The 20,094-nt window shown below is 60.1% G+C and overlaps 1 protein-coding gene across 1 annotated transcript; it reads left to right on the top strand.

Annotated features, from left to right (window-relative positions):
- Positions 1–11,137: 11,137 nt before the first annotated feature.
- On the top strand, positions 11,138–17,738 carry CIMIP2B (ciliary microtubule inner protein 2B). The gene is made up of 6 exons (XM_088152692.1): positions 11,138–11,205; positions 11,981–12,177; positions 12,979–13,154; positions 13,789–13,906; positions 14,594–14,797; positions 17,585–17,738. The coding sequence occupies exons 1-6, from the start codon at positions 11,138–11,140 to the stop codon at positions 17,680–17,682; spliced, it is 861 nt and encodes a 286-aa protein (XP_088008818.1). The 3' UTR covers positions 17,683–17,738.
- Positions 17,739–20,094: the final 2,356 nt, after the last annotated feature.

Here is a 20,094-nt window from a genome sequence, read left to right as displayed (position 1 = left end):
GGCGAACTTTTCGTCCCACTCGCGATTCCGGGCCCCCGAGCCCCGGGTCATCATGACCCCCGAGCTGTCTGGCCCCTGGTTCACGCACATTGACCACCGCTCCAGTGGAGGGTCCCCGGCCCTGGCCGCCATCCCGTCGCTCCCGGGGGGCTCCGCCAGCCCCTCCTCGAGTCCGGGTTCCTCGTGCTCCAGCTGACCCACGGATTCCTCGTCGCTGGTCATGCCTGTGTTAGAAAAGGGAAACGCTCCTCAGTGGCGCCAGGTAGCGTTAGCGGTGAGTCCTGGCTTTATGTAAGATTTGCCCCGTTCGACAGAGAAACTCCCGTGACACGTGTGGTTCACAAAAGAGGTTTACTCATGCGTACCGTAGCGGTTACAAGCAAAGCCAGGACTAGCTTGGTACATTTGCATTACTCGTTTATATTTCTCCCCTTCCCGCGCTTTTCGCCCCACGATCGCATTACCGCTGTGGATTATCGGCCCCCCCAATAATCCCCCTTAATTGTCCATGATGGCAGGTTCGGCCAGGGTCCATTGTCCTTGATTGGCAGTCCCCTCCGGCGTGGGTTGGTTCCCCCCCGCTACGTGCAAACCCTGAGGTTTCTGAGTTGCGTGGCGATCTTGTTTCGCTGCCTGCGGCCCCGCTCATTGTTGGCTCGCGCCGTTTATCAGTGTAGAGTTAAAACTTCCACTGCGGTTTTCCTGTTTGGCTGGGTGCAGGTGGCCCATTAATTAGCGGCGCTCTCAGTTCCTCTTTCCCTCAGCTAGCCACCGCCAGCGGAGTTCGTGCGGTGCGGCTGCAAGCTTCCCCGAAGCGCCGTGCCGGCCGAACCTGACAATCAGTAGTAGTGTTCCTTCACAGGCAGCATACGTGCACCTTGGGGATCCACCTGGACTGATGGGCGGCTCCAGCTAGTGCACCATTTGCAACTTTATCCAGAGCGGCAGGCACTGAGGAAGGTTGCTTATGTCCTTGTCATCCCATTACTAGATTATTAGAATTCACCCACGTGGGGCTGCTCTCGAAGACCACCCAGAATCTTTGGCTGATGCAAATACAATGGCTACATGCTTATGAAGCAGCCTTGGACTGCTGCCCCTCAGGCGGCGCACTGATTGCTAGTGCAATTCTCGGTGGACTTCAAGGTGCTGGTGGTTGCCCGTGAAGCCCTGGATGTCTGTGAGCCCAAGTGGGGCTGGGCGGGGGGAGAAAAAACAGCGATTTGGAATTGGGGCAGGATAGCAGGGTCGTGTCTGCCTTGCTCTGAGCCAGCTCAAGGATGGGTGGAGAGAAGAGGTCAAGGGGCCGGGTTCGCGTAACATGCTACAGCTGACCCTCGGGGGAGCAAAGCACAGCTCGCTCTTAAGCCAACCGCCCTCTGCCTGAACATGACGGCCTGGCTCACGCAGCTCCCTAATGAGACTACGGTAGCTGACTTTTCACAACGCCGAGCCTCCCTTTCTGCCTGGGCCAGGGTGCTGCGTGAGCCCAGCTGGGCTCCACCTGAGGCCCAGTTGGAGGAGGTCTGCCCCTCCCCCAGCCGCAGGGATGAGGGCAAGCAGGAGACGCCCCAGCTCCCCAGGAGGGCCGGGAGGAGGGTGCTGTGCGCCTGCCTCAAAGGAGAAAGGGCTCTTCCACCATCGGCTGGTCTCTGCTCCCTCCCTCCTCTCTAAGATGGAAAGAAAAAAGGGTGCGGGATGGGAGGGGGAGGGACCGAAAGCAGGCGGCCCCTTGGAAACGGAGCGGGGGTGCTCGGCCGGTGGCCGTCCGCCCAGCCCTTCAGGACAAGTCTGAGCTGCCGCCCCAAGGAGCAGCTGCTGCGAGTCTTCCTGGACTGGCACCCGGTGGGTTCTCTGACGGGCCCGGAGGAGCATGGCAGGGAGAAGCCATGGTCGCGTCCCCGACTGCCGCTCGGGCGGCTGTTGTGGGGGGGTTGCGGTCACGTCCCATGCCTGAGGAGGAGCCCAGCCATTGGCAGAAGTGCCCCATAAGAAGAGGGGAGCCCCGAAGGGAGGGCCGAATATGCGGAGAGACCCGGCCGAGGGTTGCTGACCTCGCAGTGCCTGAGGAGCCAACGGGAGAGCTGCTCTGAAAGAGAGTGCAGACTGAGCCCTGCAAGGAAGGCTAAAAGAGGAAAAAGTGGGGAGGGTTGGGCTGTGTCAATTGCCAAGGGAAAATAAAGTGGAAACAGGTGACCAAGGAGGCGAAGCTTCCCGATTCTGCCTTGGAAATAGAGAGATACTTTGGGAGCCCTCCCCACCCCACCCCCGCAGCTGCCATGAATGAGTTTCTCTCAGAATAAAGTCATGCCAAGCTAACATGGTGCCTTAGTCGACCAGGGAATGCAGCGGACATAGCGTGCCTTGATTTTAGCAAAGTGTTTGATAGCAATGCCTTAGAGCATAATATCAAGATTCTGCAGGATCTTGACCTGCCGGAGCAACAGCCACAAACCAGCAAGATGAATTTTGGCAACGGTGACAAAAGCAAAGTCCTGCTTTGGGGCAGGAAAAACCTTGAGCACAGGGTGGACTGTACCGAGCAGCGGTTTATGTGAAAAGGATCGGGGGGTCTTGGTGGATCACAAGCTGGACAACAGCCAAGACTGTAAATCAAAGGAAATGCAGTCCTAGACCACCCCACCAGAATTACGCTGCCCGGTGTATTCTCCTATGGTGTGCAGATTAAAACATAAGGTTGCAATATAAGGTACGTAAGGCTGAAAGTAAAACGGTTGGGATAAAAGCAGGGTATCTTATAATCATTCCCTTCTGCCAGGGATGGTCTGCCCAGCTCAGCCACTTGGCTCTGTCAAGGCCAAGGCCGCCATTGAGATGGGCCTGGAAATCGCCGGTCAGCCAACGGAGAACTTCATGGCTGGGTTTGTAATCAGCCCAGCCTCACTGGAATAACCCAAACAGGACAGGTAACTCCCCCGCCCCAACTTCATGATTTGGAGGCACTGAGCAGATCAGAAATGTCACCAGGTTGGCTGGGTGAGCATCTGATATTAAATACAGCATTTAAAAAAAGAAAGAAAGAAAAATGGGGAAGAAAAAATCTATGTTTGGAGTGATGTGGAATCAACATTTCTTTTCCTTTGAAAAGGACCCCAGAAAGAAAAGCCTCCGTGTTCAGAGGCAGCCTACCAGATTGCGGAAGAGGCAGAAAGGGAATGAGCCTGCTTGTCGGACAGAAGGCATCTTCATCACGGGCAGAGTGTCGGTTTGTCCTCCTGGAAGGTGTAGGGTTCAGATATGAGACAAAACTCTTGGGAGTGACAGACTCTGGGGACCTGACTGCCCCCCCCCCACTGAGAGCCACATGGCCTCCACCACAAATAGCTTCTAGGCACCACACGATTGAAATGGGGCAGGTGGAGCCCACCCGTAGCTGCAGGCCTGGTTTGGATACACTATTCCAGATGTGGTCCCACTAATGGAACAATGGTTAATACTTTGAAACTCTGGCCTCTCGTGATTTGGACTCCTTGCTCCCATTAATGCAGCCTGAGACTGCACTGACCGTTTTAGCCACTGTGTCACACTGCTGGCTCCTGTTTGCTCAGTGGTCCACCACTACCTCTAGATCGTTCTCACATACAGTGCCACCAAGCCTTGTCTCTACAATCCTATACCTTCACCTTTCCTGCCCAGATGCAGAATTTTCCATGTCATGCTGAACATTACACAGCTGATCTGATCCACTTGTCAAGCCGATCAACATCGCTTTGAATTGTGATGTTGGCCTCTAATGTATAAGCCAATTGCCACAGCTGGTGCCACTTGCAAATCTGGATAAATCTTCCCTCCCATCCTGAACAGCTCTGGGCTGAGGACAGACCCCGGGGAACCACGTTGTTGAGTCACGCAGGCCAATGCAAAGCTGTTTATGAGTGCCATCTAGACACATTTATCCATCTGGTTCACAAGGGCAGCACTGGAGACTTTCTCAAATGCTGCCCCACATCTACCACATTCCTGTGAACCCCCAAACTTGCCTTCCGTCCTTAAGAGAGGAGCGGGGCCTGACGCAACTCGTTCTCTGCAGCCCCACACATCCTCCTTTCACCATGATCACAGCCCAGCTGCTCGACAACCCCCTCCAGTTCCTTGTCAAATCTCTTCCCCCCACCCCTCCCCATTCTAGGTTCGAAGGAGGACCTGACACTCATCTAAGGGCGAACTCAGTCCTGACCGCCTTTTTGGCTTCAGGTTTCTGGGGTCAGCTGCAAGTAGCACAACTCTTTCCTTTGATTTCCCTCTAGGTAGGAGTTTTTGAGGTCCCTGACTTTACAGTCAGTTAAACAACTTGTCTTGCCGTGTTTTGAATTTCATGAGGTTTACTTAGAAAAAATAGCTGGATCAGAGATGCCCCCGTGATCAAACGTCAGGATAAAATGAAATCAAGCAGATCAGTAAGCTGATCAGCGTGCTTGTAAGTTGAGCTACAAGATGAAGAGCCCATCCCTCCGCTAATCAATAATTCAGAGGCAGCTTGGTGAAAACCTCAACTCGGATGCGATGGCTTGGTAAAAAGGCAGGTTCTGTGCCTGTCATCCCCAGGAAAGGCACTAAAAATAAACCGCCCATATCTTAGTGCTCCTCTGGTGCAGCTCCTCGGTCCCACACAGGACTTAATGGGATCGACAAACACCCCCAAATTCGCCCACTGGTCGAGTTAGATAACCTCGAGGGTTATCTGGTTACACACAGGGTTGAGCTAACCCTCCAGTGAGTCCTCCCGGGAGAACCCAAAGCCTAATCGGCAGACGGGCCTTCCCAGCCAGTCCTCCAAGAAAGAAGGAGGGAAAGAAAGAGGGGTCGAAAAAGCAGCCCTCCGCCCCAAGGACCCTCGGCTGTAGAGCAAGGCCGTTCCGCGGCCCTCAGCCTTGCTCTTTTCAGCAGCCCCCGGCTGGACAGAGCACACCGCTCCCCGGGCCTGCCTTCGGCCCACCAGTAGGCACGAATGTCCAGCAACGATCCCCCCGAGCCGCAAGGAAGGCTGAGCCAACCCTTTGGGCAGCGGGTGGGACTGGGCCTGCTGAAGGTGCTGCGAGACCCTTTGGCTGCTTTGCGGCGGCAGGCCAAGGCTGGCTGGGGGGGGGCCACCCAAGCCAGGGACAGGCGCTCAAAGGGGGCGACTGCTGCCCCCTGCTGGGCCCCAGGCACGTGGCACAAAATCAGACGCCGGATTCCCGTTAGTGACCTGCAGCTCCTGGGTGTACTTTGGGCCCGGCCGGCCCGTGCCCCGCAGAGCGCCCCTCCAGCAATGCTTCGGGCAGGAAAGCCCCTCGAAGCAAGGTCCTCTCTGGATTCTGAGCTGTCACCCCTTGAGCGGCTGGGAGGAGGCACAGCAGCCACACGTGCAGTGGGAAAAGAATGCAAGAATGTAAGGAGACTCACAGGCAAGCGAGCAGCAACTGGGCATTGGCAAGAGGAAGGTGGGAGCAGACTTTGCAGGCTGGAAAGTTTGCCCTGAAAGTGGAGAGAATGGAGCCCGGGGTGGGCTGGGGGCTGCAACTGCTGCGAGGGCAGACGGGACCCTGAGAGGTGCCCCCAAACCCAAGGAGCGCCACGTGAGTCATGCCGGGGACTTGAGCCTGGCTGCCATCGAGGAAAAGAGAAGAGGATGCCCAGGCCGGGCAACAAAGTGGGGGAGTTGGATGGAGTGGAGGAAGAGTGAGCGGCAGAAGGAAGAAAGGGACAGCCAGGCAGCCGCAAGAACCCTGGGAGCAGCCAGTGGATGTCGCAGTTCTACAGCCAAACCTTCCGGAGGGCTTACTCTCCACCGTGGCAGTTATCTCCCAGGCAGGCCATGAACGGGCCACGGGCGCAAGGTGTCTCTGACTTAAGATGGGCACCCCCAGAAAAGCTCCAGAGCAACGGGGAGGGGGCTGGGTTTGACAAAGGGCAGGGGGGGCCAGGGAGAGAGGCTGCTGGGGAGGGACGGCACCCCTTTCTGGGGTGGTCTGAGTGGGGTTGGCTGATTCAAAGGCATCTTGTCCAGCCAGGGAGCCTGGCAGAGCTGGGGGTGCGGGGCTCCTCTGGCCTGGCCTGGCCTGGCAGGGGGCCTCATGACAGGCGGGATTTCGCATGGGACCAGTGGCAGAAGTGCCCTTGGCAGAGGCCAGTCAGCTCAAGCAGGGGGTTGCGGCCATTAGCGGGAGCTGCTGGTTCTTGGCAAGACCCGGGAAAGGAGGTTTTCAGGCGTTCAAGGGGAGAGGAAGAGCGAGCTCCTTTGAGTGGCCATTGCCGAGTTGTTTTCCATGCCGGTTAGCATGAAGACGGAGAGGAGGCAGTCCGGAATGGGTGGTGCACGGCAGGGCACGCTGGCGAGGATGAGGCGGCTGTGCTGGGTTGAGGGAGCGATGGCAGCTCCAAGGCGAAGGGGCTGCCAACGTGGCAGCAAGCCTCACTCCCCGCTTCAGCTGCAACAGCGAGGCTGCCTCCTCAGGCACGACGGAGAGTTTGTGGGTGAGGGCGGCAAGGTCATGCCCTCTGAGGTTTGCCCTCCTGGGTTTCAGTCCTCCAGCAGCCTTAATGACAAGGCCGGGCGGGTGCGCACGCGTCTGCGTATGTGTGTCTGTGGACCCCTACCTGTGACTGTGGCCCCTCTGCTGGTATAGTGGCAGAGTGCAAAGTGAGTCTCTCTGGGATTACTGAGACTTATTGAGAAAAGGCTAAGGTGGCCCCGCTGGGATTCCCGCAGCAGCACCTTCGCTTTCAAGCGTGTGTGTGTGGGGGGGGGTCATCAAAGCAGGAAACATCTAGCTCTTCCTCCTCATCAGGGACGGGGTGGGGGGTGCAGCCTCTTGCCTCTCCCTCCCAGGAACGTGTCAGTCTTTCAGGCAAGGCCAGAAACGGGCTCCTCAAGAAGCCCTGGGACCTGGCTTCGCTGATCTTGGCTCCAGGGTTCGCGCTTTTCCTCCCTCTTGCCCTTGGAGAGGCAAGGCAGGTCACTTAGTTTCTTTCTGACGCCGTCTTCCCTTCCTGGGGGTGGCTCCTGTGTTGCTGACCGTCCGCCTCCCTTCTCCAAGGTCATCTCTGTGGTGCTCTGCCGAACATGAGCCAACTTGCACCTGGGCGATGTTTCCACAGCGGTTGCTACCTTCCTTAGCCGTGTGCAAATACACTCTTGCAGCTCGATCCCGATTGTTTTCTCCACTTCAACCCAGACAATCCTGCAAAAAGCCACTTCACCAGAGGGCAGACCTGAGCCAAATGGAGTTATTTTATCAGCGAAGTGTTGCACAAACCGCCCACAGCGGCCCTTAGGAAGACATGGGACAGACCACCCTAACTAGCCTGCCTGTGAGGTCCATGGGGAGGAAGCCTCATTTGGATCTGGGAGGTATCTGGTCATGGCAAAGGACTAGGCATGACCACCCTTGGTTCCAGATCACGTTCCAACTGCTCTGAGGTAAAAATAGGTCAAATGCGTGACCACCTGTGTGGGTCAGGCTAGAAGCTACCTGGAGAAGCCATCATCCCCATTATGGCCACGAACTCCTGGGCCTTCCTTGAACTCTCGCCCAGAGCATGGAGACACAGGTCTCCGGCAGCAACACCGGGGAGGCTCCCCAAACCTGCCTAGCGGTCAGGTCAGGAGCTCAGCAGAGGATCCTGCCATGCAGCCAGGTGGGTGGCTCAAGAGTAGGACCCCCAGCCTGTCTCGACCACAGACATGCCCAGCCTGTCACCTCAGCGACAGGACCTCTGGCCACCGTCACGGATTCTGGGAGAATCATCACCAGCCTGCTTTCCTTAAGGTGGGGGCGGTGGCTGATGGAGGACCTAAAACAGGGCAGCCCCCCCTTGCCCAACCAGGATTTCACAATACATGCCAAGACTGTTCATCCACCCATCCATCCCAAGCCAGAGACGAACGTGATCTTGCGGGAGACGGATCTGCTGTCCGCCAAAAGCAGCCTAGCCCAAGGCCTTCAGCTGTGCCACCAAGCCAGCCCCCAACCGCTCATCTCCATTCCGGGACACCCTGCCCAGGGCTTCCCCCAGGGGTCCCCCTGCTTGTCACTGCCAAAATGTTTTCCCCTCTACTTTGGGCTCCTCGGTAGCCTGACAGACATTACCCAAGAGCCGGCCAGCCTGGGGCAGAAGCCAACACCCGTGGGCAGGGCACTTTCGCTGCCCCAATTCTCTCAATCACTGCCCATGCATTGCCCTCCTTGCATGGCGGTTTCCCTCTCCAATTGCTTGTACAGTATCCCCCTCTGTGACCTTCCCCCAAATCCTCCTCCGCAAGCCCCCCCACCGCTGAGGCTTCTCAGAGGGGGCTTCTCCCCTCCTGGAGCCACAGCCAGCCTTGCTTCGCCTCCCAGACCAGAATTCCCAGCACAGAGCCCACGAAGCCCCCTCCACAGGCTTTGAGGCTTTGGGCTGGCTAGAAGCACCCTGCATCCCCAGGACTCACTGGTGGGAGCATGATGGTCCCAGGCCAGCCCCCTCAAGGCCCCCATGCTCGGCCCCACATTCCATCACCCCAGGTGGTCTCAGCCCAACAGCCGGAACTTTGCCCCCCACCCCTTTTCACTGCCACGTGGCCTATGGGATGGCAGCGCCCATTCAAATCCATGCCATGGGGGGGCTGTGGAGCGGGTTCCTGTCCCAATGCCCCCCTCCCCAGCTGCCCCTCTGGAGCAGATGAGAAAGGGCTCCTTTCCTGCTTAAGTCTCTGCATCAAATGATCCAGAACTCGGGAAAGTGACTTGAGCATGTGCTGCTTGGGAAAGCAAGCTGGCCCAAAACCGACCCAAAGGGCAAGGGCCTGGCAAAGGCTGCGCTTTGATTCTGACCTCCCAACTTGCCTGGCCACGCGCTCTCTGCCAGTTCCTGTGGGACGTGAGCCCATGTCTCCAGCCCCCTGATGTGACTGGGGAGCTGTGAGCAAACTGATCACTCAGTTCAGACATGGCGGGGGGGGGGCATTTGCCCTGAGCCAGGGTGCTGGGTGGGTCTCAGGGACACCAGCAGGTCTGGACCTGGTTTGTGGTTGGAGGGGAACCCCGGGGCTGTCACCTGCAGAAACACCCCCACGGCGAGTGACTTGCTGCCAAGGAGCCAGCAGAAGACAACCTCACCTGCCTATGGATACGGGGCCTGCCCCCTTCTTTGGTCAATATTTCCCTGGCTGAGGGTGTGTGTCAAGCCCTGAATGCTTTCCTTGGGCAGGGCGACTTCTCCAAACAACCCACCCTTTCGGTGCAGCACTGCAGCCTCTGCCGCTCCTCCTGCACCTCTCCTGCTTCCCTGCAGCCTGATAGGAAGCAGAGTGGCCGGGCCGAGGGTCTGTGGAAACGCCGTTCCATCTAGAGCCCCCCCAGCTCCAAAGTTTCAGGATTATGAGAAATCCCTGGGGCCCCCCTCTCCCTCCTTCCTGCGGAGGACCCTCACAGGGTGCTGTGCTGGGCCTGGGCGGAGCTGGGCGATGGGGCCAAGGCAAGCGACGGGCATCAGTGGTGAGGCCAAGAGGGGCCCCCGGCAAGCACTCCCTGGGGGGGGCCAAGTGCACATTCAGCTAACCTACAAACTCAAGAAGGGTCAAAGAGCCAATATTAGGCGCTCTGGTGAAAAGAACACTTCCAACTAAAACCTACAGCTTCTCTTTTCAAATAAATGCACGTCTTACCCCTATCCTGATGCGCCTTGTTCCCTTCCTACCTGCTGGATCAGAGACTCCGGAAAAGGCTTCGGGACTGGGCCAACAGGTCCACGTGTGGCCATCGGAGAGCCTGGTTCAAGCCACGGGCTGGAGACAAGATGAGCTGCCGAGGCCTTCGGCTGTCACCGTGGCCTGGAAGAGGGGAAGGGGCCAAAGGAGCAGGAACGTTGGGGAGATTCCTCTGAATCTGAACAGCCCTGAGAAGGAAGGGCGAAGGGCTGAGCCTGCAGACTGGCCCACTTGCACCAGATAACGTATGCAATGATCTCTAGGCAGTCAAGTCAAGAATTCTTTCTATGATGACCTCGTCACGTGAGGGGGGTCAGTTTGGCGTCCCTGCAGTGTTACAGGTGCCACTGGAAAAACCCATGCTCTGGACCGCCAAAGAGAGATGTGAGCACTTCAGAGCAAAACCAAAGAGGAATGGGTGGCAGAAGGAACTAATGGGGAAAGAAGATGAAGATAGGGGAGGGGGATTCTAAAAGGGGAAGGGTCTGAAAGTGCTGCAGACAATGACCAAAAAACCCAACCCTTTTCCTGGACTTTGGTGACTTCTCCTTACTTCCCCCACAACTGCTCTGGGACGCTGCGGCTTCTTGGCGTGGGCCATGCCATTCTCCAGCCTAAACCCCTGCCCTCCTTCTGCCTGCTGCCCCCTTGGGCACCTTCTCTCAGCCTGGCCTCCATTCTGGGGAGACTTTGTCTCGGGCAGCCCCCTTGGCTAAGGAGGAGACCCTCCCCACCGGGGGGGCTGATTTCCAGGAGCACTCAGGCTGCTGAAGCGAGGCGGCCCAGCCCCCCCCTTCCTCCTGGCGCCTTTCAGCTTCACACAGAAGGAAGAGCCGCCTGGCATGTTCCCTGGCTGTGCCCCCCAGAAGTCCCAGACAGCCATGCCAACCCTGGTGCCGCTCTTCCCGCTCCTTTACCCCTCCTCTTCGTGCTGCTGCTGCTCGCTCAGCCTAAGGCCGGATCTGAGCCAAGGGACAGAGAAAGAGGGGGGCTCCCCTCCCGGGCTCTGCCACGGCAGACCCTCCGGCTTTTCCCCACAGGACTGTCTTCTCCCTGGGCCTTGGCCTGGGCCTTTCCGCCACCATGCCCAGCTCTCTTGGGGTGAGGGCACCCTGGCAGGGTGCTCTCCTTGCCCCCTGGCCTTTCCTGATAAGAGAGGGCTTCATTCTGAGGTGCTTGGGCTTCCAGCAAAAGGCAGCTTGACGGGAGAGAAGGGGTCAGTTTTCCCCCAGCACTGAACGCAGCCAGGACCTCCCCCTCTCTCCCCCGCTTTATGTGTCCTGGTCGACTTTTTCCCCCTGCCTGGCAAGGCTGGCAGAGTGTTCTGCCCAGCGATGGTTTCCCTGGGCAGCAGCTCAGTTCCGGCTCCTCCTCCCCAGCGGAGCTCATGTGCAAAGCCCTGCCCAGCCTCCGCTCACTCCAGCCACACCAGCGGCTCTGCGGATCATGGCCCCCGCGTTTGCCCCCAAAGTCAGCCAGGTTCTGATGACCCCAGAGCCACACTACCTCCCTGGGTAAGGCTCCCCCGCTTTTCCTGGCAAGGCCTGGCAGGGCCAGGAGCCAAGGCCCCCCTGCTGCCCCCCACCAGCACTCCTCCGGGTCTGGCTTTTGCGACCTCGGGGGCAGAGGAGTGGGACAAAGCCCTTGGCTGGGACTTCTGCAACGGGGGTGGGTTGTCGGGGGGGGGGGAACTCCCAGACAGGTGTGCTGGAGGACATCTCCTTCCAGCACGCACACACCCCTGCCGGTTCGCTGCCACAGCGTTTGCGGACAGGCCTCCATAGCAACCCCAGGAGGAAGCTGAGCGGTGCAAGTCCTCGTGGGTCCGTTTCCAGCAGGCAGGCAGGAGTGGCAGAGGACCGCGCTGGCGAAGAGCAGGGCACCAAAGGGCCGAGGAGCGGCGCCCGCCTCTTTACTCCCCTCCCGCCCCCGCCCCCGCCCCCGAATCACACGCGAAGGCCCTTTAAGGCAGCCGAGACCCGCAAGCCGCCCGCGCCGGCCTTCCCGAATCACCCGCCGGCTGGTCGGCCACCCGCCAGCACCCGAGCTCGGCTGGCTGCCAGGCCACGCTCACCCGGGCCAGTCTTAGCCCGGCCGCTGAGCTTCGCGGCGGTGCGTGGGGCCGACGAGCCTGGCAGCGCGTACGGCCAGGGCAGCCGCGGCGGCGGCGGCGGCGGCGGCGGCGGCGGCGGCTTTGGGCGGGGGTCTTCTCAGCCCAGCCGACCTCTCGGGGGCCAGAAATGGCCTGGAGGTCAGCGAGGCGCGGCCCTTCTCCTCCTGTCCTTGCAGCTACGGCGGATACTGTCCCCGCTACAAATTCACCCTGGGCCAGACGTACGGGAAGCTCACGTCGCAGCTGCTGGCCGCCCCCCGCCGCTCTGGCCGGCTGCTCCTGCAGCCCAACCGCCCCCCCCGCGCCCCCGAGGAGCGGCCGGGGCCGGGGCGCCGGGGCCGGGGCCGGGGCCGCGGCGCGATCCCAGGCTATACCGGTAAGCGGCGCTGGCGAGGCCGGGCTCTCCCCCAGCTGAGAGGCCAGGCGGATCGGCTGCGGAGATGGGCGCGGGGGGGCGGAGGTGGGGGCAAGCGGGCGTTCCCTCGGCCACTTGCAGGAGGGGGGCTAGACCCAGCCGCCCCCCACTTGGCCCCCTCTGGATGGGTTCAGACTTTCCTCCCAGAATTCCCATCTGGAGGGGGGGTCCGGACCACCAGCAAAGACCTGGAGGAGGGGCTGCAGGACACCGCAGGCACCTGCCTTGGCCCTGGGGGAAGATTGCACTGGCCGTCCTGGTGGGAACAGCCCTCCATTTTTTGAACACCTCTTAGTGACCCCCCTGCACACAGGGGCCACGCCCCCGCAGGGGCAGCAGGCCATTCCTCATCCTTGATCTCGGGATGAGAGGGGCATCAGCCGTGTGTGGCATGGTGGTGGCACTGTGCAGTGCAGAGGACCTGGTTGCCAGTTCCAAGCTGAGCCCAGCCTGTGCCCGGCCTGCCTTTGCTGCCTCTGGAGGGTCTCTGTGGACCCCCAGGATTTTCAGAAGCAGAGAGAGAAACAGGGCAAAGAGGACCATTACACTCCATAGCTATAGGACTGACTAGGTTAGACAAAACTAGAATGAAAAAGGGGACGGAATAGGCTGGGAGAGCGCATGGCAGCAACCTCAGCCATTGAGCAGAAAAAGCTAGCTGGTGTCCGGGCCCGGGAAAGTGATCAGAGCCTCGAGCAGCCCCAGGGCCCCAGGGCCCCAGGGCCTTCTCCTTTCCTGGGGCCCCACGGCACCTCTTTCCTGCTCTCCTGTGTCTCCTGGCAGGATTCATTCCCAGGGCTCAGAACCACTTTGCCAAGACCTACGGGGAAATCTGCAAGCAGGCCTGGCTGGACTTTGTGCCACACCTGGAGCAGGGCGCCCGCGGCCAGGGTCAAGCGTGGGAGGCCATTGGAGGCCCCCGGCTAGAAGCGAGAGTAAGTGGCAGGCAGCGTAAGGGCAGCTGCGAGCCGAGTGCAGGGCAGGGGCTGGGGGCTTCCGGGGCGCCTCCCGGAGAAGGGCTGGACGCTCCCGCTGAGCCAGCCCGCCGGCCCCCAGCTGCATGCTGGAGGAGGGGAGGTTCATGGCGCGCCTGCCCCTTCCCTGCTCAGGAGGAGGTCTGGAGCAGAAGGAGCGACAAAAAGGGGGCCAATCCGAGCACCGCCGCCCCCCAGGCTTGCGCGAATGTGGGCTTCCCCTCTCCTCTGCACCCAGGCATGGCCAGCTCCTCCGAGGCTCCCTGGCTGTGGCAAGGCTTGAGGAGGAGGGGAATCAGGGGCTTCAGTCTCCCACTATGGATCAACAACACTTGTGGAAGGAGACCTACCCTGTGAGCACACTCGGGGACTGCCTCTTCCGTGTGTGCAGGGCCACAGCTGCAGCTATCCCCCCCCCCCGAAATCTTGCAGGGTCAGTGTGTGAGGCCACGGACTGCAGGTCTTCTGTGGTTCCTTCTTGGGTGCTCTGCGTTCTCTGCCAGAGGCTGGCTTAGTGGGAGGAGCTGGCGAGAGCCGTGAGGTCTCCAGGCACCTCCTAGGACTCACGGCTGGCTCCGCTCTGCTCCCCTCCTAGCCTCTCCCTGGGTCTGCTGCTGCTGCTGCTGCTGCCGCCGCCGCCCCCCCAGCTTTCCAGCACCCGGGATCGCCTCTTGCGCTGGAGAGGTGCAGCCCCCAGGCGACGTTTGTTTCAGGTCAGGCTCCAGAGGGCTTGTGGGGAGAGGGCGAGCATGTCCTCACAGGGCAAGCGGGACTTCCCTCAGGCTCACGTGGGAAAGGCTGAAACGCCCAGAAGAGGCCAAGGGTCCTCTCCCCATCTGTGCCCCTTATGGCTCCCAGCCTCTTGCTCCCCTCCAGGGCACCGGGCCCTCACTCTGGCATGGCACTAGCTGTGGCTTCCACTGCCCCCCTTCCTCGCTGCCACAGCCTCCAGAGAGGCAGGGCCAGTTTGGCAGTGAGCCACGATCCAGCTTTGAGGTTCCAGGGCCCCGCTTGCTAGTGCCAGGGAAGCCGGCGGGGGCACGGGTGCCCAGGTTTGCGGCTCTGCAAGCAGAGGTCAGAGGTAGCCTGGCTGGAGAGGCAGCGGGCGTTGAGGGCAGCGGGCTTGCAGTGAGACACCAGCTGATGGAGCGTTCGTCTGGAGAAAGAGGGGCTCTGATTACCGTGACAACATGTGGGCCCAGCTGTGTGTGTTTTGGGGCTCAGAAGCAAGAGGAGCCTTCTGCCTTTGGCACCGCCAGGTTCAGGAATGTCTGACTGGTGGGAAGCAGGCTATCTGCTGGTGCCGGGGCAGGGCTTCTCTGCCAGCAGGAGGGCAGGGGCCGCACCCCCCTGCAGGAAGCGGCTTGCGGGCTTTCAGCGCCGTGGCTCCTGTCGTGCAGGCTTCACCGGCTTTGTGCCTCGCATCCAGTTCCTGATTGGAGGTAGCTACCCCATCCTCGCCCACCAGGCAATGGCGGAGTCCGACCAGATGCTCCGCAAAACGGGGCGAGATTCTTCACGGAGGGGGGAAGCCCTCCCTGCCCTGGCCAAGACGTACCCCCTGGACAGGGGCCTCCTGCCGCACTACAGAGGTTACGTGCCAGGTGAGTACGCTGCCCGCCCTGACTTCCCCTGCCTCTTGGGCCTCGCCTCCCCGCCACAGTCCGCAGCTTGCTTTACAAGGCTCGGCACAGACATCTCTGGGCCACTCAGCATCTTGCAGGAGAAGGAGCCCCCGGGGCCGCGAGATTTTGGCTGTGCTGTGCCGCTTGCGCCAAATGTAGTACTTGCCGGGGGTTGCAAATGGTCAGGGTTGTGCTGCATATTTCCTGCCTTCCCAGTTCATGCCCATGGAATGAAGTGATATTGTGCCACACCTGGCCAAGCATTTCTCTTGCACGCTCAGGCCTTTTGAGGATTTCTTCCGCAGCCACCTCGAAGGCACACAAAGAGGAACAGCACCCATGCTGATTCAGGAAAAAAAGAGCCCCAAATCCATCTTTCCACAAGACCTTGATTCACAGCAACCCAACTGCGGAGGGTGCCAGTGCTTCTGCTCTCTGGAGCGATGCATCAAGCTGTGAGCAGACCCAGACAGGCAGTCCAGGTATCGGCTGGACAGCCATGAGATATGCAGCCCAAACTCCCTCGTACAACAGGTTTAGCTCAGCCACTAATCCAGTTACATCATCTCACCAATGGGTCGACGGCCCACCGCAACACCAGCCAGACTAAAGGCTACCCCTGTGTAGGACCGAGACCCCTCACCCTTTGCCTGGGGCCGCACAAGCCCCTGCAGCAAGACGGTCCCAGCAAAGGCCCACTGACTCAGCAGCTCCCCCCCCCCGCGGGCAGGGCACCAGCTGTGCACGCCGATCATGGAAGCTTTGCCCTTTCAGCTCTTGTCCTCGGAGGCCTGGATAAGCAGCGCCCCAGGACTGCCTGTTTGCCATGGACTGACAGTGTTCACAAAATGCTGCTAACTGGGGAGGGGTAGTTTAACCCAAAACAAACCCTAGACCGTTCTGGATTAAAACTGCTGCTGCTGCACCGCTGGTGATTTCTCACAACACTTTTGCCCTGTTATTGACCCAATTAAACAAGCTGTTTGAACCTAGGCGCTCTGCGTAGTGGCCAGATCACTGAGGCTTACCCAGAAAAGCAATCGCGAGGTGATGTATGAATGCAGTGAATGATCACAGATCGAACGGCTTAGCCTTCTTTACGTTTATGATGGAGCTGGGGCTCTTCTGTGTTTTCACGGACGTTTTGCTCCTTGAAGAAGGCAGGAATAATTCTGGGTAAAAACAGGATGGCGTTGCGTGGATGCCCCATAGAAAATGAGGCTTCTCCCACACACACAGGGCTTGTCTGCTGTGCGTAAGCCAAAGGAAATGAAGCCCCCTTAAGGAATCTCGTTCCAGATTTCAAGCCTGCAGGGGAGGCCCTGGAGTCCAGGGTGGGTTTCCGTGCCCCCCCCCCCCCGTGCCAGGAAAGCAGGCTTCAGTTGCTTTCCTTCCCTTGGGAGGGGCCTTTAAGGGCACATGGCTTCCACCGACGGCCCTTTTGGTCAGCCCCCTCAGTTGGCGTCCCCGCTCCCTGCGCTTGACCCCGTCCGTGGTTTGAGACAAAGGCGTTTCTTTCGGGCGTTGCTGTTGCTTTGCAGGGAAATGGACAGAATTCTCCTCAAATCCGGGGGAGGGAGGGGGAGGGCGTTTATTGGTCAGCATCCAGGGCGCCCTGGTCGTGCAAGGCAGGGCCAGGGACTAGAGGGGCGGGGCGTTCCTCCCACGGACATAGAAGCGATTGGCGACGGTGGACCGAAAGGTGACGCATCACCGCCAGAACTCTGCTCTGCTTGCACAGCGGCGTTCCGGTCCCCTTCCTGGCGGGCTGGAGGCGCGCGCAGGAGCGCGGTGGGTTCCGGTCCCTCAAAAGCCCCCGCCTGCCCCGGACTCGCACTGGGGCACCCCGGCTGCGTGGATAAGCTCTCGCCGTAGGAGCCAGAGCGATGAGCTGAATTTAAAGTGTTGCCCGTTTCCAAAGCGGGGCGGCGCTCCCGAGAATGCCCGTCCTGCGCTGCACAGAGGGTGGGTTTGAACCAGCAGGGAGTCCTGCCCTGCCAGCAACGTATCGCTGGGTGCATCATCGGACGCTTTCCATCGCTTCGGCCAACGAGGGCTTTGCGTGGCTGGACTTTCTACTGCGGGGGACGCGTGTGTCATTTTGCCCGCTCCACGGGCTACTTCCGGGTGCTCACGGCCACGGCCACGGCCATTCCCTTGCAGCATCCCTGCTCCTGATTGCCGCCTCCTTCCTGTTTCATCCCACGCCCCCTCGCGGGGCCTGCAACCTCTCGGCTGGCCTGTCCTCGGGCTGGGGCTCTTTCAGACGAGCACTAGAGCAATGTTCAGGAACAGTCCAGCTACCCCCTCGCAGTCGCAGCGCACCACACGCCGGCCACTTCTTAGTCAGGCAACTGACGAGTCTAAGCAGGCTGCCCTTAGCTACGTCGCCGATTGGGATGGGAGGTGGGGTTTTCCCCGGGCACGTGTTGCTTGGAGGGAGGGGAAACAGGCCCGGAACCCCATATTTAATCAGGAAGTGCCCCTCCCCAGACGAGTTCCCAAGGCAGAAGGGCCGGAGCGTTTCTGCCACGGACCGGGGAACTGCGCCTCAGGGTAGTCCCTGGCTGCGCCCAGGGCTGGCCCACAATTGTGCCAACCTGGTAGCCTCCTTTCGCTTCCATTTTTCCCTTCAGACACCCCCTGCCCTCGAGCATCCCGCCTCCTTCGGGGATTCCCTTACAGCGCCCTGGACATCTTGGCATTGAGTGCAGCCGTGGACTGGCCTGCGATGCCACTCCGTCCATCCTTTCTGTCTGCACGCAGGTTACAAGTTCCAGTTTGGCCACACCTACGGCCACCTCACTCGTGACGCCCTGGGCCTAACCACTCTGGAGAAGCAGGGGCTGGACGTTACGCAGTAGGGGACCCCACGGCTCCCCCTCCGAGGGCCACCTCGCCCTCCTCCACCGGGGGAGCCGGATCCAGAGGCTCTCCAGAACACCCAAGGCGGCTGCTGGGTCCCTGGGCTGGCTGGCTTTGGGGCTACTTCCTGGGGGATGCCATTTCTGGGGTTCTTGAGCTGTCAGTCTTGCAGATAAGGGGGCGGATGGGAAACCTTGGCGTTCCCGAAAGACCCGGAGGAGTTCCCGGGAGCCCAGATTTCCTGGCTGGGAGAGGCAGAATCGCAAGCATTTTTATTTACCCGGGGCTGCTGGCCGCTTCTGAGCACCTTGGGCAAGACGCGGAAGCGGCCTGGCTGAGCCCAAAGGAACGTCTCGGGGCCTCTGGGAGATTCCCTCCTCAACCGGGCACGTGTGCTTGAGCTAGAGGCTGGCTATGCCCCGTTGCCACACTGGGTTCCTCTCTCCCCTCAAGGATGAGGCTTGCAGCTTGGGTGGCTTCGGGATCCCTCTCTGACGTCCTGTGGCACAAAGGACCTTTCACCAGCTCAGGTGCACCCACTGGCAAAAGCCTGCCTCACGGTGTTGATCCTCGCCTTGGTAACCGCAATCTGTTATATGCCAGGCTGCCCTTGATGGCTGCTGAAACCCATTTTGGTTGCTGCCATCAGGGCATTGCAGGAAAGGATGTGCCCAAGGCTGCTTCCTGCCACGGTTCTATCCTGGTGGCACAGCTCTCCTGTCCTGGGAACGGATGTGCCGTGCCTTCAGCCCAGAGGGGTTGTTGCGAAGGTGCAAGTCAAACCATGGCTTCCAGGACTCTAAGCCGTAATGGTGCCATGAGAAACAAGCCAAGCCACTGGCAAACTGCATCACCACAAGCCGTGGGGCTTCATCCCCACTTCTTTGGCAGCAGCTAAGCATACGCCACCTCAGGTGCCCAGGATCAGAGGCAGCCTGCCCTTCCCTGTGGGGCCCCAGGCAGTTCTCTGCCAGCCAATCCCTGGCACCTTCGCTGTTCCTCCTGCTCTGCCTGATGGGTGCTGCCCACGGAAAAGGAACCCTTTACAGCACTGGTGATGGTCGGGGGGGCGGGTACTGAGGGAAGAAAAGGGTTGCTGCCTCTTTTACCAGGCCTGGGTGAGGTGTATAAAGGCCATTTTTACCCCGAAATAAGCCAGATCCAGTTGGCCAGGTGCACAAAAAAACCTGGCCGGATGAGACCACCACGCTGCTCCAGCCCCTCAACCTGCCAGCGCCGCTGAGCTTCTTGCGCACGCAGCCCGCTGAGTTGGTTTAGGGCGCATTACATTCCAAGAGCCTGGAAAAGGAGTGAATTCAGTTGCCAAGGTCGGCCCGTTGCCCTGCCCCATCGGGCACGGATTCTGCCTGCGGGTGGCACAGCGAGAGCCTCCTCCCAGCCCCCCGGCTCCCCTTCCCCTCTGTTCTTGGCCGTGTCCTGCTTTGTGGCAGGCTGGCCCACAAGCCGTTCGGAGAGCGTGAAAGCCGACGGGCCTTCCCTGGGCTCACGTGAGGGGCTCCCAAAAGGGATGCCAACCCAGCTGCTACATTTCAGAACGAAGCACCGAGATGGCTCTGACTGTCTCGCGGGGAGGGGGGCTTGTGGGGGGGCAGCCAATGTCTTGGCCCTGCAAGGAAGCCAGGGAGAATCACCGGGCACGGCTGCTGAGGGAGCTCTCAATCAGCACCTTTTTTATTAATATGTGTCATAAATAAAGAAATAAATAAAGGCGAGACACCCTGTTCTAATGCCGGAAGTATAAATTAAATATGGCGCCACCCTCACAACACCAGCAGGAGCAAATCCTGCAGAGTGGACAAGGCGGGCGGGCAAGAGCCCCAAATACTGAATGACACTGCCCACTGGGTGCAGGGAGGGGGAGCCCCTTCCTGCCCGTTGGTCAGAACGCAACCCAGGAAAAACAGCGAAGGCTGCAACCCCCCCACGCAAAATCCCTCTCTCCATCAAGTGGCAGGAGGTTCCACCGACATCACCCTACTTGTGCCTCGGGGGCCCTTCAGTTGCGGCGCCCGTGCAGGGCTTCAAAGCCTCCGCCCTTGACAGGAGAGGTGGCCGGTCACACACTTTTCTCCCAATGTGGGCCTGTCCTCCAATGGAGGCTGACCCCGACCAACCCCGTCTGCACACATGCACGGAGGCCGCACTGCTCCCCACCAGCAGTCTCGCCTCCCCTCCCTCCCTCCCTCCCTCCCTCCCTCCCCCCGCCTAGCGTTAATACAGGTTAGCACACAGTCCCCAAAGTCTGGAGCAGGCCTTCCGGGGCCCCAGTGGCCTGTGGAGGAGAAGGGCCCCTGCCCACCCTGAGGGACCAACAGGGGCACGTGCACGCCGGCTTGCAGCTGACGAGGCTGCCCTGCCTTCTCACAGGGGGCCCCACTCTCGTTCGGACA

Source organism: Python bivittatus, unplaced genomic scaffold (genome assembly GCF_059951505.1).
Source record: "Python bivittatus isolate LINGU-HERP-01145 unplaced genomic scaffold, Pbiv_v1 ctg000570_np1212, whole genome shotgun sequence".
In the NCBI taxonomy this organism is placed as follows: domain Eukaryota; kingdom Metazoa; phylum Chordata; class Lepidosauria; order Squamata; family Pythonidae; genus Python; species Python bivittatus.
Note: the sequence above shows the minus strand (reverse complement) of the source record. Positions and strands in the feature narration are given on the sequence as shown.

Excerpts from the sequence above, each read along its gene's own strand:
- CIMIP2B (XM_088152692.1), top strand. The coding sequence starts at position 11,138 with ATGGCCCCCGCGTTTGCCCCCAAAGTCAGCCAGGTTCTGATGACCCCA. Across the intron at positions 13,155-13,788 it reads GCCCCCGGCTAGAAGCGAGA|CCTCTCCCTGGGTCTGCTGC; the intron begins GTAAGTGGCAGG and ends CTCCCCTCCTAG. Across the intron at positions 13,907-14,593 it reads CCAGGCGACGTTTGTTTCAG|GCTTCACCGGCTTTGTGCCT; the intron begins GTCAGGCTCCAG and ends CCTGTCGTGCAG.